Source organism: Leptodactylus fuscus, chromosome 11 (assembly GCF_031893055.1).
Source record: "Leptodactylus fuscus isolate aLepFus1 chromosome 11, aLepFus1.hap2, whole genome shotgun sequence".
In the NCBI taxonomy this organism is placed as follows: Eukaryota; Metazoa; Chordata; class Amphibia; order Anura; family Leptodactylidae; genus Leptodactylus; species Leptodactylus fuscus.
In genome coordinates, this window is record NC_134275.1 from 24,446,501 (window position 1) to 24,464,909 (window position 18,409).

General features: G+C 45.1%; 1 protein-coding gene across 1 annotated transcript; it reads left to right on the forward strand.

The window, feature by feature from the left end:
* The first annotated feature begins 11,812 nt into the window (after nt 1-11,812).
* Nucleotides 11,813-17,678, forward strand: LOC142184930 (large ribosomal subunit protein eL42). Its single transcript, XM_075260083.1, has 5 exons — nt 11,813-11,855; nt 12,142-12,247; nt 13,739-13,806; nt 17,008-17,130; nt 17,603-17,678. The coding sequence occupies exons 1-5, from the start codon at nt 11,853-11,855 to the stop codon at nt 17,621-17,623; spliced, it is 321 nt and encodes a 106-aa protein (XP_075116184.1). The 5' UTR covers nt 11,813-11,852; the 3' UTR covers nt 17,624-17,678.
* Nucleotides 17,679-18,409: the final 731 nt, after the last annotated feature.

Genomic DNA, 18,409 nt, shown 5'->3' on the forward strand with positions numbered 1-18,409 from the left:
ATACTATGGGAAGAATATTCAAATCTGTCTTCCATGATGTAATTAGGAAGACAGTGCCTCAGACATGCAGTCCAATAGAGGGCGCTCCCTGAGGATGTACAAGTCTGTCTTCCATGATGTAATTACTAAGACAGAGCCTCAGTCATGCAACCCAATGACCTAACTGCGAACCCTGAACCGATCAGCTGAAAGCCACTGAAAGCCGTACACTAAGTATAGGCTGCTCCTATTCAAGCTCTGTACACTGTATGGAGCTTCTGATCTGTGCACTGTACTACTAGTGCCTGGAACTGCAGCCCTGCTCCCATTCACCTAAGGGTCCATTCATATGGAGTTTCCGTGTGGGGGATATGACACGGAATTTGTGTCAGAATCCGCGAGGGAAAAAAGCCTTCCATGGACTTCAATGGGTTCCTTTTTCCGCAAGTGGAAAAAGGAACCCATTGAAGTCAATGGGAGGCTTTTTTCCCTGCACAGATTCTAACGCGAATTCCACATCAGATCCCGTGCACAGAAACTCTGTGTGAATGGACCCTAAATAGGATCAGGACTGCTTCCAGCCATATACTTAGTATATGGCTTTCAGCAGTCGCATCAGCTGACTGGTTTGGGTTTCAGGTGTTGGACCCCAATTGATCTGATACTAATGGCCTATGCTGAGGATAAGGCCATCACTATCAAACGTTTCAATTCCTGGACAACCCCTTTAATACTCTGCTGCGTTAGCATTAGATGCATACTACAATATGCCTCTAAGTGTTTCTTAGGCCTTTGAGCTGTCCTAGAAATGTATCTATAACTTATGCCATTTTTCTAGGCTACATTTTAATAAATTAGTTGCCCTGCCCACAAAATTGCCACTTTTCTTCAAAGTGGTGTGAGCAGCTGAGAACTGAAAAAGTGTCCGCATTTTTGGTGTAAAATGGCATCCACCAAAATCTTTACCATTTTCACAACAGAATTGTCGTACAGCCAGTAGTAAATCTGCCACATTTTATTCAGTATATGTAATATGCCATAACACGTATTTATATGATCAGATTGCACAAACATAGTAATAGAGGCTAAGTACTTGTACCTGCGTGATAGTCCTCCCTTCTTACTTTAGGATTTAGAGACTGCGTTCTTTGCAAGCACATTTTATATAAACAGATCCCTAGTCTATGACTGTATGAAGGGGCACATGCATTACAGAATTGTTTATACTGCTTACAGGGCACAGCTATAGGGGTGCAGAGATAGCAGCCACACTTGGGTCTTGCTATCTGAAGAGCCCAATTAGACACTCTGTCCCATAAACGACACACCGGTATTATAAATGATACATAGTGGTTGGGGGTTAGATAGCAGAATTTGCATTTGGGCAAAGAAGCTGACTGCATATTAATATTGTCTGATTTATCACAATGAATTCATTTATTAGTGCTCTAAGTAAATCATGTCCTGGAAAATCTAATTTCATTATTACATATTTGGAAACTTGGGTGAAAGTAAGCACTTTATTATACATTGTAATGACTGTAAAAAGAAAAAAATGCTCTGTATATATACTTGGTGATGGTCTGCAGTACAATAACTATCTATTATCATGCTGTGCATGAGTTCCACAAGTTGTCACTGCTATTTCTGCAAAAATATTCAATGTAATAACTGCTAGTCTGAATGTAATCTTCAAAATAAAGTAGTTAATTTACTTACAGATGTTGCCGAGTGTAGTCTCTGTCTTCAAACAACATTACAGTATATTAAAGTATATACTTTATAATAATATATCTGCAGGTCTTTATTTATATAGATTAACATTATGCCAGGGTTGGACAGTAGAGCCGCTGTAACTCACAGCATCATAAATATACTATGGAATCAGGTGAGTAGCAATATACTGTAGCTGTCACTCTGGCCAGGCCAGGGCATGGTTGTTTCAGTTGGTCCTAAAAGAGTGTTCGAAAGATGAGAGAAAGTGTCCTAAGAACTCGCTATCAGACAGCCATTCTGGCAGTTTTACTACTAAACAACATTCTACAGCTTTTATTGTAGTACACATACATGGTGTCAGCAGTGGTGTAACCAGTGGCAGAACTACTGGGGTAACGGCTGCCATAGGGCCCGGGACATTAGGGGCCCGGCGAAAGCCGCTACCGCTGCGTTTTTTTTTCTTAATAGGTCGTTACCAGCTGGAGTTACTCCAGCCAGTAACGGGCCCTATTTACTTACCAATCCTGGCAGGGGCCGGGATCAGTAAGTGACGCCACAAATATCATTATTAAACTCGGGGGTCTTTTCACGTAGTAATAGCCTGTTACTGCTGCCACAGGCTTTGGGCCTGTATGGTACTGCTAGCACAGGCTTTGGGCTTATATGGTACTGTCCTAGACCACGTGACGTCTTGGAAATGATCATATAGGCCCAAAGCCTGCTAGGATTAACATTGGATCCCGGACAGGTGAGCAGTACTGTTTATTATGTTCCCTCACCTTCCCTGGGGCTCCTATTATTATACCCGGGGGTCTGAAAAGACCCCCCCGAGTATAATAATAGTGGTAGTGGGATCACGGCCTGGGCCCGGGCCTGCTCACTACCACCCTTCGCGGCCTATAGTACAAGTGGAAGTGAGGGCAGCAGTGAGCAGGCCCAGGGAGGTTGGGATACTCCAGCAGATAGCGGCCTATTATAAAACAAAACACAAAAAAAGGTATTTTACTTACCGACCTTGCTGCTGCTCCCGCTGCCACCGCCTCTTCACTCGGCAGTATGATGACGCTGCCTGTGCTGAGACGCAGAGGTCTAACCCAGCGCGGAAGAAGAGGGGCCGCTCGGGTTGTTTTAAGAGCGGCTGGTCTCCTGTGTTAGTTTAGGCAAAAAAAGTAAAAAAAAAATTGCTGTGGCTGCTGTCCCCCTCCGGAGTGCTGCCTGAGGCTATCGACTCACCTCGCCTCATTAGAGGTGAGGTGCTGGCTGTGGCCACACTAGTGTTCTTGGGTGACTGTTTGGGGACTCCCAACAGTCCCATTCCATTTAGAATTTGCAGAGAGGAAAGTCCTGAAAGCAGAAAACCCGGCAGACCCCATTATAGCCTGTGGAGTCTGTGGGTAACTGCTTTTTAAGCTGATAAGGTTTCCCTTTTTTCTGGTCGCCAAGCAGACCCGAAGAACAGAAACCCGAACGCTAGTGTGAACCTAACATTAAAGATACAATCCTGCATTATTTCAAGGAAAACATCTCATTATCTGCATTGGTTTTTATGAGGATTTGGCTGCTAGACTAATCTGATCAGCTCCTATGAGGCTGTAACTTGTAGACTGGACCTGGGGGATGTTGTGGACATCATATTTCTTGATTTTTCAGAAGCTTTGATATTGTACTACAGAAACGTTTGGTACATAATAAGAATGCTTGATCTGGGGAATAATGGGCAAGTAATGGGCTAAGTGATAGCATACAGGGTTGTTATCAATGGTGCATACTCAGACTAGTAGGTTCTACAGGGGTCAGGTCATTCTCTTTAATATATTTATAAATGATCATACAGAAGAATTTTTGTACATTATGCTAAATTGTGTAATGAGAATAACGCTAAAGACCCCACCATCTTCTACCTGCATCACCCTGTGCACTGAGAGTTGATTCTCCCACTGTTATGACATCACGTGCCCTTCTAAAAGAGGATCTGTCACCAAGTACAAAATACTTAATTTGATACATGATTTGATTCATGCAGTGCCCCTGATCAATTTAGTGTTTTTTTGTTTTTAATTCCATCCACCCATTTAAAAGATACAGCCCCTGGATAGTTACATCCCTGGTTCCCCAAGTAAGCTTCTGAATTTCTCTTAGATTTGCTGCCCACGTGGAGAATCAGAACTAGTTTACATATAATCCTCCTGGGGCCATAACATATTCATGTGTGGATGGGTTTAAAAACACCCAGATTTAAAACCCCAGATTATTTAGGGGCACAGCAAGAATCAAATAACGACATTTAGCATTTTCTACTTCATGACAGGTCAACTTTAAATAAGAAGCTTAGGTAGGGAAGTTTCAAATGAGGTTTCATACTTATAAATATAAGGTTATATATATGGGGAAGGAATATAAAGCCAAAGTTATAACTGATACAGAAGAGATCTTAAACTGGCCATATATATTTGTGTGCCAGAATTAAAAGTCCAATATGGGTGTAAATTTCAGGCATAACTCATGTCAGCTTTCTGGCAAGAGTTCTAGTACATTACAGGATGAGACAACCCTGCCTTGGTTTCTTCTCACTTTCATATAAACTGGTGAGCTGGGCACAGAAAGAACAATGCAGTGCATCTTTGGTAGAGGAAAAGGTTGTCTACTAAAGATGCACTAGATTTGCACCTTTGGTGCATGAAAAATGTCCCATATCTCGTAAATTCCCCTTTTTGTCTTAACAACTAAGCCGTCATCCTGGTGGTATTTTTTGCCTGTATGAATTAATCCCATCAATGGAACGGCTACGTCATGTCCGTCCAAAATCTAATGTGTATAGCCATCTTAGAAGACAGTTATTTAAAATGTAGAAACTTGCCAAGGCAAATAGTATAATGGGGTGCACCAGGGCTGGTTTTAGACAAAATATGGCAAAATTAAAAGCGGGGCCCAAAATGTTGATCTACACACAGCACCCAACTTACAGTGGCAACCCCTATAATAATGTCTCCTTTCTGCCACCAAAAAAAGGAATAACCACCCCCATTTTCCCACACACAATTCAAATAAGCACCACTATACTGCCTAGTAGATTTTTGCACCCAGTCATTAGTTATTATAACTCCTCCTTATAAATAATAGTCCCTGCATTTAAATAATATTACACCTATTAATATTATAAAGGTGAACGTTTGTGAGTTTGTGGGTGTGTGTGTTTGGATGTTTGGATGTTTGTTCTTCAATCACAGCCAAACGGCTGAATGGATTTGGGTGAAATTTCACACACACCTACATATTTCCCACGAAAATAGAATAGGCTACTTTAAATGTGGGTCACTCACCCCAAATCGCCACTGTCACCCTCCAAAGACCCCTCCGGGCTCGGCTATAGAAGCTGGCCATTCTGCCAGCGCTGCTCTGTCCACGCTCCTCCTATTGGTGCATGGCAGGCCGTGTGTGTGTGTGGGGGGGAGTGTCCCCAGGTCGGTGTCCACAGGTCCCCAGCTTCAGTTCCCCCCTTACATCGGCCCCCGTGTAGTAGCTCTCACCTTTGGCTCTCTCCTCCGCTCCTGTGTCTCCTCCGCTCCACACACTTCTCCTGCTGCCTGTCTGTGTCCTGTATGAAGCACAGCGACGTCTGGCGTCTGGTTGCTATGACGCCGGGCCTGCTTTGCTACATAAATGCCACAGAGACCAGCAGGAGCAGTGTGTGCAGGCAGCCAGCAGAGGGAGCAGAGGAGAGAGACAAAGGTGAGAGATACTACACGGGGGATGATGTAGGGGGTGGGGGCAGGGATGGGGGAACATGAGACTGGGGGGCAGAGATGGGGGGGGGCAATATACTGGGGGCACATGAAGTGAACTGGGGGCAGAGATGTGGGGGACAAGATACTGGGGGCAGAGATTGGGGGGACAAGGTACTTGGTGCAGAGATGGGGGGGACAAGGTACTGGGGGCAGAGATGGGGGGACAACATACTGGGGGAAGAGATGGGGGGACAACATACTGGGGGCAGAGATGGGGGGGAGATACTGGGGGCAGAGATGGGGGGGAGATACTGGGGGCAGAGATGGGGGGGGACAACATACTGGGGGCAGAGATGGGGGGGAGATACTGGGGGCAGAGATGGGGGGGACAACATACTGGGGGCAGAGATGGGGGTACAACGTACTGGGGGCAGAGATGGGGGTACAACGTACTGGGGGCAGAGATGGGGGTACAAGGTACTGGGGGAAGAGATGGGGGGACAAGGTACTGGGGGAAGAGATGGGGGGACAAGGTACTGGGGGAAGAGATGGGGGGACAAGGTACTGGGGGAAGAGATGGGGGGACAAGGTACTGGGGGCAGAGATGGGGGGACAAGGTACTGGGGGCAGAGATGGGGGGACAACGTACTGGGGGAAGAGATGGGGGGACAACGTACTGGGGGAAGAGATGGGGGGACAACATACTGGGGGAAGAGATGGGGGGACAACATACTGGGGGAAGAGATGGGGGGACAACATACTGGGGGCAGAGATGGGGGGGGAGATACTGGGGGCAGAGATGGGGGGGGAGATACTGGGGGCAGAGATGGGGGGGGACAACATACTGGGGGCAGAGATGGGGGGACAACATACTGGGGGCAGAGATGGGGGGACAACATACTGGGGGCAGAGATGGGGGGGACAACATACTGGGGGCAGAGATGGGGGTACAACGTACTGGGGGCAGAGATGGGGGTACAACGTACTGGGGGCAGAGATGGGGGTACAAGGTACTGGGGGAAGAGATGGGGGGACAAGGTACTGGGGGAAGAGATGGGGGGACAAGGTACTGGGGGAAGAGATGGGGGGACAAGGTACTGGGGGAAGAGATGGGGGGACAAGGTACTGGGGGCAGAGATGGGGGGACAAGGTACTGGGGGCAGAGATGGGGGGACAACGTACTGGGGGCAGAGATGGGGGGACAACATACTGGGGGCAGAGATGGAGGGGGGACAAGATACTGGGGGCAGAGATGGAGGGGGGACAAGATACTGGGGGCAGAGATGGAGGGGGGACAAGATACTGGGGGCAGGCCCGCTCTGGCCATAAGTAGAGGGGCGTTGGGGCCCACGGGCCGCTCTGCAGGTGGTTTGCGCAGGCACCAGGGGGCCGCCGACGAAGTCGCGGGTTATAGCTAGTCAGTAATAACACTCTTATAAATGAGAAATAGTGCCCTGTATGAGTAATATTCCTCCTTATCAATAACAGCCACCCCATAAAAATAATACTGCTGCCTTATAAATAAGCGCCCTCTATTGGTTTGCAATACTGAGGCAGCTGACTTCCGGACTACGGTATGGAAGTTACACAGGAAGTTACATAGTAGGAAGCTACACATATAAACAAATGCAGAAGATACAACAGACACCTAGAAATCACTGCTAAAAGTATATGGGTGCACTTTTAACCCATTAATAACACTAAAAGACCTTTTTTAAAAAAAAAAAAAAAAAAAAAAAAAAGCTTTTTTGCCCAGAAAACCCCTTTAATACTAGAATGAGATGAATACCAAACTATTTTCTATTTTCAAGTAAATGAAAAGCGACATCGTGTGGCCTTATGCAGGAAAAACTGTTTTATTACTTTAGATAGGAGAAAATCCCTGAACTTCGATGCCACCTACTGGTGAATATAAATACATTACATTTTCTAACCTTTTTCCATCCAGGCTTCCGTAGCTGTAGTACGAAGGGGAATTTATCAGCAGATCTGTTTGCAATAAAAGTAACCAATGTATTTTTTTTTTTATTTTTTTTTTACAGATCTGCCACATTTTATATATTAGTTCATTGTAAACAGTGCTACTTAACTTATGCTAGATTCACACCAGCGTTCGGTTTCCTTTCTGGGGGTCTGCTTGGGGAACCCCCAAACGGAAAACTAATTCACTTAAAAAGCTGTTACCCAGAGAAACCCCCAGTCACATAGGCTATAATGGGGTCCACCAAGTATCTGCCCGAAAAAGGTGAAAAGTGCAGAGAGAAAAGAACTGCTTGCAACGCTTTTCTCTCTGTATTTTTGCAGCAGAGAGGGAAACAGAATCCCCGAACGGAGAGCCAATGTTGGTGTGAACCCAGACGTAGCCTGAATGAACCTTAGATATTTTTATGAAATATGAATTTAGCGCAAATTAATTTATTTTGGATCGGTGGATTTATTCATCTATTAAGCATTGTTTTTAACAGTTTTAACTTATATCTGTACTTATATTTCTTATTTTATAATCAGTTAGGATGTCTATGTATTGTTAGGAGTTATATATGTATTAGAATTTTTTTGTGTGTGTGAATTGTACCTTACATTTCGTAAAATGCTGCAGAATATGTTGGCACTATATAAATAAAATTTACATTATTATTATTTATTTTTATACACCTTTTTTTTTGATACCCTGACCTTTGATCTGGCAGGTAAATAACTTTTACTGCCAAAATAGCTTTTTAAGGCTAAGGCCCCATGTTGCGGGAATGCAGCTTTTTTTGTTTCAGATTTTGTTGCTTTTTTGAACCAAAGCCAGGAGTGGAAGGAGGAAAAGGTAGAAGCATAAGGGTTAATCCACATTGAGTATACGCTGACTAATATGCGCTTATCACATTGAAACCAATAGGGAAAGAAGCAGCCCATTCATTTCAATGGGGAGCGCTCGTATGGCGGCTCCCATTGAAATGAATGGGATCTGCTTTGTATGCGCTGCTTCTGAACGTGTTTTAACGTTCAGAATCAGTCAGTGTATACTCAGTTTGAATGCACCCTTAAAGGGATTCTACCACTAAAACACTTTTTTTTCTAGTTACCACGTCGGAATAGCCTTTAAAAAGGCTATTTGTCTCTTACCTGTGGAAGTGCTCTCCCCCGCGCCGTTCGTTCAAAATACCGGTTTGTACCGGTATGCTAATTAGTTCTCTCGCAGCGATGGGGGCGTCCCCATTGCAGCTCGAAAACCGACCGCAGCGCCGCCTCTCTGGTCTTCGGTGTCCTCCCCAGCGTCTGTCGGACGCCTGCGCAGTATGCTCTCTGTTCGGCGAAGCTTGCCGAACGTACTGTGCATGCGCGAAAGTGCGGTGCCCGCACTATGGCTGGGACCGCACTTTCGCGCATGCGCAGTACGTTCGGCAAGCTTCGCCGAACAGAGAGCATACTGCGCAGGCGTCCGACAGACGCTGAAGAGGCAAGGGGAGGACACCGAAGACCAGAGAGGCGGCGCTGCGGTCGGTTTTCGAGCTGCAATGGGGACGCCCCCATCGCTGCTCCTGCAATGGGGACGCCCCCATCGCTGCTCCTGCAATGGGGACGCCCCCATCGCTGCTCCTGCAATGGGGACGCCCCCATCGCTGCGAGAGAACTAATTAGCATACCGGTACAAACCGGTATTTTGAACGAACGGTGCGGCGGAGAGCACTTCCACAGGTAAGAGACGAATAGCCTTTTTAAAGGCTATTCCGATGTGGTAACTAGAAAAAAAAAGTGTTTTAGTGGTAGAATCCCTTTAAGGGTTAATACACACTGAGTTTTTTGGCGACGATTTTGATGTTGAATCCGCGTCAGAATCTGCCTCCAAAAAACACCTCACTGTAGAGTTTTATGTATCCTGCTAGCTTTTTTTTTTTGCGCTAGCAGATTTTTTCCGCTAGTGGAAAGAAAAGTGACATGACCTTTCTTCAGGCGGATTCCACCTGAAAAAAACAATGAAAGTCAATGAGAGGCGGAAAAACCGCTAGCTGTTTTACTGCAATTTGTATACATTTATGGATTGAAAGGGTTCAAAATAGGAGCATAGCCTGAAACACATAACTATTAATTAAAGACCGACTTATTCACAATACCATTCTGAAGAGTCCTTTTGTGTGAGTGCTACAGAGAGGTCTCGTTTCCTGAAAGTATTCCTCATCTTCATAATGGGAGCATGCAGCTTTTGCTTGAAGGAGACCAGAGTATGACTTTCCAATTGTTGTATGGCATCCGTCAGTCAGCAGTACACACATGGGATATTATTCCCCTAGATACAATTAGAAGAGACAGGTTCACAAGCAATAATCATTAATTAAACAATTAAGGCCCTCCTATACAAGGAGCCCCGCCCTACTCAACCTCAGTATTTTTATTTCTCTTGAAATTTTAGACGACCAGGAATGTTTTTCTTTTCTTTTTTTGTGTGTTTCTTTTGCTTATACCAAGCTTGCCCTGCTCTGAAGAAAAAGCCCAGCCAGGGGAAGCAGAACTGCTAAAGCTCTGGCTGGCAGATTCACAGTAATTCACAGTACAGCCTGTGTGTAACAGTTGTTAATGGATAGGGTAAAGCTACTTCACTTTGTTGCAGTCCAGCTTAAGGTAGTCGATTCTGCAATGATGAAGCCCAGGAGGAGCCTTGAAGTGCTTAACTCACGTGAAGCCCACGTCATCTTAGATTCTGACAAAACATTCTGCACGTGTGTGGAAGGAACGTTGTCTGGCAGGACTTCAGTAAAGTTTGGTATAGTCTGATCACCGCCTGCCAATACAAGCCTGATACTCAAGGGGTGCATATAATCCTATATATATATTTTTCTTTTTCTTTGCACTCCCCTATATATTATTCTTAGCTGTGATAATCTCAAATTATGTTATATTATGTCCCCCAAACTATTATCTGGGGGAATCGGGGGTGCAATAGCCACTGACTCTGAGGCCCACCAGCAGTTGTGACAAACAAAGGCAGCAATTTCAACCGTATGAGCATCTATAAGGTCACCAATACATTTGTCATACATGTCCAACCAATCCGCTACATCCTCCTGGAAGCAGCCTAACCTACAATAAAGTTTGTGCACCCTACACTGGGACACAGACGTCTTATTGCACGGCGCCTTGTAGGCCTGAAGGGGTTTGGAGCCTTCAAGTAAAAGGAAAAAATAAGAGGCTCTGACTTTGCAATAGGAGATCCAAGGACAGGTTAGTGTAGTTTTGTTTTTGCTTTACACTTCATTATTATTTATATTATTGTGGAAACAAAGGTAATAGGATAGGGCAATAACAATATAAGGGTCAATGGGGCAAGATTAAGGAAAAGGGTATCATTGAAATCAATAAAAAGTCTCAGACCGCCATTTTTTTTGCTGTTTCGCCTCTGATAAAAAATTTAATAAAAAGTGGTCAAATGTGTGATTGTTGTTCATGGAAAAAGTTAAGACTTAGCCTGAAAATAAGCCCTAACCCTTTTTTCAGAGAGAAAAAAAACTAATATAAGACCCTGTTTTATTTTCAGGAACACGGTATCTGCTGTTGGCCCCCACAAGTCACCTAAGGATAGCCCATAAAAAAAATTCAAAAATCACAACTTCTTTAATATATGGGGAACATTATGGGACATTTCTGTAAGGGACCATCAGGGGCTATGGTTACTACAAGGGGGGTATTACTAATCCCTGGGGAACTGGCCAGCATTAATTTAGACAGTAGCGATGAGCGAGTAGTATTCAATTGAATACCTCGCCGGCATAGGAATGCGTGTAATCGGCTGAACACCAAGGGGTTAAACACATCGAATATTTGAAGCGTTTAACCCCTTGGTTTCCGGCCGATTACATGCATTCCAATGCCGGCAAGGTATTCAATCGAATACTACCCGCTCATCACTAGACAGTACCTTACATGTCCTCTCCGGTAGAGTCTAGAGCAGGGGTAGGGAACCTTTGACTCTCCAGCTGCTGTGAAACTACAACTCCCAGCATGCTCCATTCACTTCCATGGGAATTCCAAGAACAGCAGAGCAAGTATGCATGCTGGGAGTTGTAGTCTTGCAACAGCTGGAGAGCCGTACGTTCCCTACCCCTGGTCTAGAGCTACACCCCTGCCCCTGTATACTGACACCATTTGTTTCCCCAAATTCTTGTAATTGAAGCAAAAATAAGTCTAATGTAAATATACCTTAAAAAAATTATTCCAAATTGGTCAAGTTTCCATGGAAACTGAGAATTTATTAATACAATTTTATTTGTAATCCTAAAAACCTTCGCAACTACTCAGTTCTAGAGTCCTCCGGACACTAGGTGACCCCCTCACGCGATAGCTCGTCACACGTACACTCTAGCCAGCAGCCCGCTCTATGGTGACCGGCCGTACTGTTATGATAGAACTTCCGCTTCCTGGTCCTTCCTCTTTACGCCGTCAGGCAAGATGGTGAGTGGAATGGTTTCTGCGCTTCGATCCGTCGCCATCCTCCGTTCCTGGTGCCGGTTCTCGCTCGTGATGTCTGTGTTTAGTGTCTCCACTGCCGGTGTTTTCGAGCCGTTGTGATATTGCCGGCTGATGGTGTTATTTATCCCTGGCCAGTGGCCTTCGTTAGTTCAGTGTTGAGGGGGGGGCCCTCTAGAGGATGACCGGGACCTAGTAGGGGGGCTTCCCTGGTAGACTGGAGTGTGTGGAGACATGCGGCCCTCTCCTCACCTCTGCTTCTCATCCACAGGTGAACGTCCCTAAGACCCGCAGAACCTACTGCAAGAAATGTGGGAGACATCAGCCCCACAAAGTGACCCAGTACAAGAAGGGTAAAGACTCGATCTATGCCCAAGGTAAGGCTGTCCTGTGCCATGGCGGCTCCTCTATGTATTGTGCTGATGTTTGCTTGGTGCAGGCTCCTGCGCTCAGATAGCGATGCACTGTACTGCAAATATGAGGACTTATACGTAGATTCTTGTTCACTTTTGCACTCACAATTTGTAATTTGCTTTCCTTTAAAGTAAGGGCTCGTTCACATCTGCGCCCGGTCTCCGTTCTACAGATTTTCATTTCCTGCACAAAACAGAGGCAGGAGATGGAAATCTGCCGGCATGTTTCAATCCTATTCATTTGAATGGGCTTGAAAAGTCTCTGGCCATGTGCGCCGGTGAGTGTTTTATGCGCTCCGCGGCGAAACTGTTTTTTTTTTTTAAACCGGACACATAGTACTGCATGTCCGACTTAAAAAAAAAAAAAAACGGTTTCGCCGCAGAGAGCATAGAACGCTCACCGGCGCTCACGGCATGACAGGTTTCCGTCTTCTGCATGCAGAAGACGGAAACCTGAGAACGGAATTCTGGCGCTGGTGTGAACCCAGCGTCAGACCCGGTTCACTTCTGCATTCAGTATTCTGTTTGGGGTGGTCCCCAAGCGGACACTCCGAATGGAATACTGAACGCAGATGTGAATCGGGCCTAAGGTGAAATATATATGGATTGTCCCTTAATGTATCCCTGATCCACAGGATAGGTGACACTTCTGATCACAGGGAGTTCCACTCATGGCTGTACAAATTCTAATACAATTGGACACCTTATATCCCTTTCTTTACTTTAGTGAAGTGATAATGCGTGCACGCTTCTCCTCTGTACAGTCTTTATGGTAATTGTAGGCTACAGCGCTAGGCCATCTTCATGAGACCCATTGAGTGGCAACGTGTAAGTGAAGCTATTGCTCTGGCAGGACCCCTATTTATCTGATTTGTGACTGTCCCAGTGGTGGTTGTGGGGAAACCCACTTTAAAGCCTTCGTTCTTATGTTATAAGAAGGGAGAAACTTTCAAAACTTTATATAGAGGGATCGGATTCCGATCGGCAATCGAGTACATTTCATGATCGCATTCAGAATGCCGATCCCAATCTTTTCCGGCGGGATTGAGGTCAGAGGTTATCTCAAGATCGGCTCAACCCCATTCATGTATATACCATTAATAGGGTTGAGAAATTGGGAAAGATCGGATCCCGATTGGCGATCGAGCAAGTTTCACGATCGGGATCCGATGGAAAATGATCGGAAATCGGAATTAAAAATCCATCCTGAAATCTCAAGATCGGCTCAACCCTAATAGTGGACTGTTGTGAGCAGGCTGTGGTTTGACTTTTTTTTTTCTTATAGAAGGGATTGTCCTGATTTAGGACCTTTACGGGATAAAAAGGAAAAATATATTCCATCACCATTACTTTTTTTATGGGGGATTTTATGCTTATTTATAAACTTGACATATTGTAAGTGAACGTTTCAAATTTTTTTGCCTTGTATGCTAACAAAGTTTATCTGACTTGCAGGAAAAAGGCGTTACGACCGCAAGCAAAGTGGTTATGGTGGACAGACCAAGCCTATTTTCCGAAAGAAAGTGAGTATTGTTAACACTCAGTCATAGTGCAATCCATATCGGAAGCATAGATATTTACCACTTATGGCATATCCTTAAAGGGGTTGTCCAGGCAAAAATGGACAACCTGTTTAAGTTTTAAATAGGCTGGAGGCAGTGAAAAAAAATTCATGTACTCCTTTCCTTGGTGCTCCGGTGTCTTCCTTGTGTGGTCCAGTCTTCTCTGCCACATGCTGATGTGTGGCGGAAGTTCCAGTGAAATGTGACCGCTGAGGCCAATCCGTGTCATGCTATGTTACTACCTGTGACATCACAAATCTCTTCCTGAGGCCGCTGATTGACGTCAGCCGTCGTGACGGTTTCAGCCAATCTGTGGCTCTAGTGGAAGGGATCCGTGACCTCACATCTAGTGAACTGTTTTATTTTGAGAAGATGCTGGAGCAGAGGGACCAGAATGCATTGGCAGAACACCAGAGAATTGAAGAGTGTGAATTTTTATTTATTTTTTCTCTTCACCTTCTCTGATTGTCCAGGCATTTAAAAAATGTCTGTCTTAAAGAGGTTGCTCAGGCCATCAATCAAGGTGCGACTTTTGAGCTCTGGCACTGTGTAGAGAGATGAGCAAGTATATTCGATCGAATACCTCTGCTGCATAGCTCCCGGTGCAAAAAAGACTTCCGAGGCATTGAATTTTTACTGACCCTCCCACCTTCCTTGGCGCCGAGAGCTATGCGGCTGAGGTATTCGATCGAATATACTCGCTCATCTCTACTGTCTACCTCTGCGAATGGAAAATCCAGATTAGGAAATTGAAGTCCTTTTAGGGGTTGTCCATGAATTAAAAAAAAAAAATTAACAAAACAAACCTACCGTATTTTACGGACTATAAGGCGCACTGGACTATAAGCCGCATTGCCCATGAGCGCCTTATAGTCCGTCTCGGTTCATATATAAGGCGCACCGGACTATAAGCCGCAGTCCGGTATGCATTATATGTTATTGAAAGCGGCAGCAGGCAGACTTTGCCAGCGGCCGCTTAACCCCCCGTGTGCCAGCTTCTATTGGAAGCGCTCGGCAGGCGAGGAGGGGCTCTATCAGCAAAATCATGCTGATAGAGCCCAACCGTAAAAGTTAGATTAAACTAACTACTACTGCAGGGTGGGCGGGCATTCAGGCCTCCTCTTCCTCCGATGTTCCGTCCTCCTCCTCCGGCGCTCGCTAACTGATAATGGCCTGGGCGCATGCGCAGTAGCCGTAGTAGAAGCATTATGATATTGCGCATGCGCCCAGGCCATTATCAGCAAGCGCCGGAGGAGAAGGACGGAACATTGGAGGAAGAGGAGGCCTGAATGCCCGCCCGCCCTGCACCGCTCAGTAAGTTTCACGTTCTGTTTCAGGCCGGCGTGACAGCAGGGCGGCCGGACACTTCCCATTCATTTCTATGGGAGTCGGCATGCGAGCGCTCCCCATAGAAATGAATGGACTGCTTTTTTCCATTCATTTCTATGGGGAGCGCTCGCATGCCGGCTCCCATAGAAATGAATGGGAAGTGTCTGTCCATTCATTTCTATGGGGAGCGCTCGCATGCCGACTCACATAGAAATGAATAGGAAGTGTCCGGCAGCCCTGCTGTAACTCCGGCGTGTACGGCTGTGATACACGCCGGTGTTCCGTAGTGTGAATGCACCCTTACGGTGCCTTTTATGTATGTATGTATGTATGGAAGCGGCACGCAGACTTTGCCGCCGCTTCCATCCATATATAAGGCGCACCGGACTATAAGCCGCACTTACGATTTCTGAGGAAATCGTAGGTTTTTATGTGCGCCTTATAGTCCGGAAAATACGGTACTTGCATGTAGCGGCTGCTCTGTCTTGCATGTCCCCTTGCTATAGGAAGTCCTGCAACCACTGATGCCAGTCTTTGGCCTCAGGGGCTGTTGGTAATGAATCTGTGACGTCACTTGCATATGTTACCGGGTTAGCTTCCACCACTTCTGTGATTTGTCAAATTCCTCGACACATTTTAATGTAGTTAAAAAAAAAAAAAATCTTGCTTGGGGACTAAGGCCATACGCTGCATGTTTACATCCACAGCAAAAACGGGCTTGTACTGTGGTTTTTCCCAGAAAGCCTGTCTCGCTTTCAACCTTTGAATTGAAATGTGTATCTACACACACAATAGACTTGAGAGTTGGCTGTGTTCAAAACCTGCGTGTTTGTTTTTGGATTTTTTTTGCATATTATGGGATGGGACTTGTTGAAATCCCATACACTATTGCACTTTACAGCGGGTTATCTGTTAGAAATTCTACCGCTGCAAACTCACAATGTGTAGCTTTAGCCATTTCTTCTTTGCCCATGGCAGGAGTAGATCCTAGAAAGACCTTGCATATATACTCCTTGTTTTCGCTAGAGTCTTGTCTTGCTCTGGATATGAATTTTCACTTGGCAAACACATGGATAAGGTTGTAGTTTCCTATGGATTGCAACTATTACTTAAATCCCTTCAGTGTCTTTAATGGCAAACTCATTTATTGCTTCTCATTTAGAGGAGGCATGGGGAATTTTGGGCCTCTGTCCTGATCGCTGGGGTGTTCCAAATGTTGGACCCCAATATCCTGACAGTGGGTAGGGACCTAAGTGTCTCTAATGGCAAAACCGCTTTAACATTAAATAAAACTGCTACAGCACAAAATCAACAGCCACGGTGTGACGTGGCATGGACTGTTGTATCAAGAAAATCGGATAACACTGATGCCTGAGAAATTGGGCACAATAGTGAATGGGATTTCAGAAATATGCTGAAGAAAAATGCAACCTGCTGTAGGTTTTGAACACACAAGCACATCTTTATGTGCAGATACACACTTCAATGTAAATCCAATATTGCTTTGTGTAACTTTTTATTTTAATGCATGCACAGTGTACATCCCAGATTCTAGAAATTCACACTGGTCTTTTCAGCTCACTATTTGTTCCACATGTGATATAAGCACTTAGGCAAATTATGCTCTGTACTCATGTTATAGGTGGAAACTCATTGCACATGGGGGGAGCATTGGAATTTTTAGTAAAGGTTTTGTGCTTGGTCATGTCAAAACTTAGCTCTTGCTGGGTTATGGCGGTAACTGCTAAGCTACACTGTGAAGTTTAGTATTGAAATTAGATACAGTTTGCAAATCAGATCAGTTTATACTGAAGTCTCATTTTGTCTGTGTAGGCCAAGACCACCAAAAAGATTGTGCTCAGATTGGAGTGTGTCGATTCAAACTGTCGTTCCAAGAGGATGTTGGCCATTAAGAGATGCAAACACTTTGAGCTTGGTGGAGACAAGAAGAGAAAGGTGAGTTACTTCTGGTTCCTGGTGAATTGTTGTATGTATAAAGGAATTGGCTATAGGGCATGAGGTCACCTCCTTGGTGATTTGGAAAATGTACTGTGAATGAATCTTTAGGACTGGATTCTTCTACCACTGCTCTAGAGCTCATAAAGATTGCCATAAGAAAAGCAAGCTGGCAAATAGTGTGAAGCAGCCATACAGTCTGTGTATAGCCATGGTGCTGTTTCTAAGTTGCTTGACCTCAAAGGTCTGTGGCTAGGCTAAGTAGCTATATATTTAATGGGTTTTTGACTAGTTACACATTAAAAAGAGGGGGGGACGATCGTAACTTTGGTGTACCTCAAACTTTCCAAATGTTTGACTTTTTTTTTTTTTTATTATTATTCATGGTCACCCTTTAGGCAAGATGAATAGAATGAGATGCATTTGTCTGTTATCTTGCATTTTATTTATATAATATTCATTTGTTTTTCAGGGACAAGTTATCCAGTTTTAAGCTTTTCCTGCGAATGGTGGATTGAAATAAAATTTGTAACAACAAACCTTTGAAAGTTGTGGAGTTTTTTTTTTTTGTTATGCACAGGCATATCGGTCTAGTAACATATACTTGGTCTTGTTCATAGAGTTGGTCCTATGATGTATCTGAATGGAACAGAGCATCAAAACTCACATGGACGGCACACTCAGTCATGTGCATGAAGCCTTAAAGGGATTCTACCACTAAAACACATTTTTTTCTAGTTAACACGTCGGAATAGCCTTTAGAAAGGCTATTCGTCTCCTACCTTTAGAAGTGCTCTCCGCCGCGCCGTTCGTTCAAAATACCGGTTTGTACCGGTATGCTAATTAGTTCTCTCGCAGCGATGGGGGCGTCCCCCATCGCAGCTTGAAAACCGACCGCAGCGCCGCATCTATGGTCTTCGGTGTCCTCCCCTTGCTTCTTCAGCGTACTGTCGGACGCCTGCGCAGTACGCTCTTTTCGGCGAAGATTGCCGAACGTACTGCGCATGCGCGAAATTGCGGTTCCAGCCATAGTGCGGGCACTGCAATTTCGCGCATGCGCAGTACGTTCGGCAATCTTCACCGAACAGAGCGTACTGCGCAGGCGTCTGACAGTACGCTGAAGAAGCAAGGGGAGGACACCGAAGACCATAGAGGCGGCGCTGCGGTCGGTTTTCGAGCTGCAATGGGGACCATAGAGGCGGCGGAGAGCACTTCTAAAGGTAGGAGACGAATAGCCTTTCTAAAGGTTATTCCGACGTGTTAACTAGAAAAAAATGTG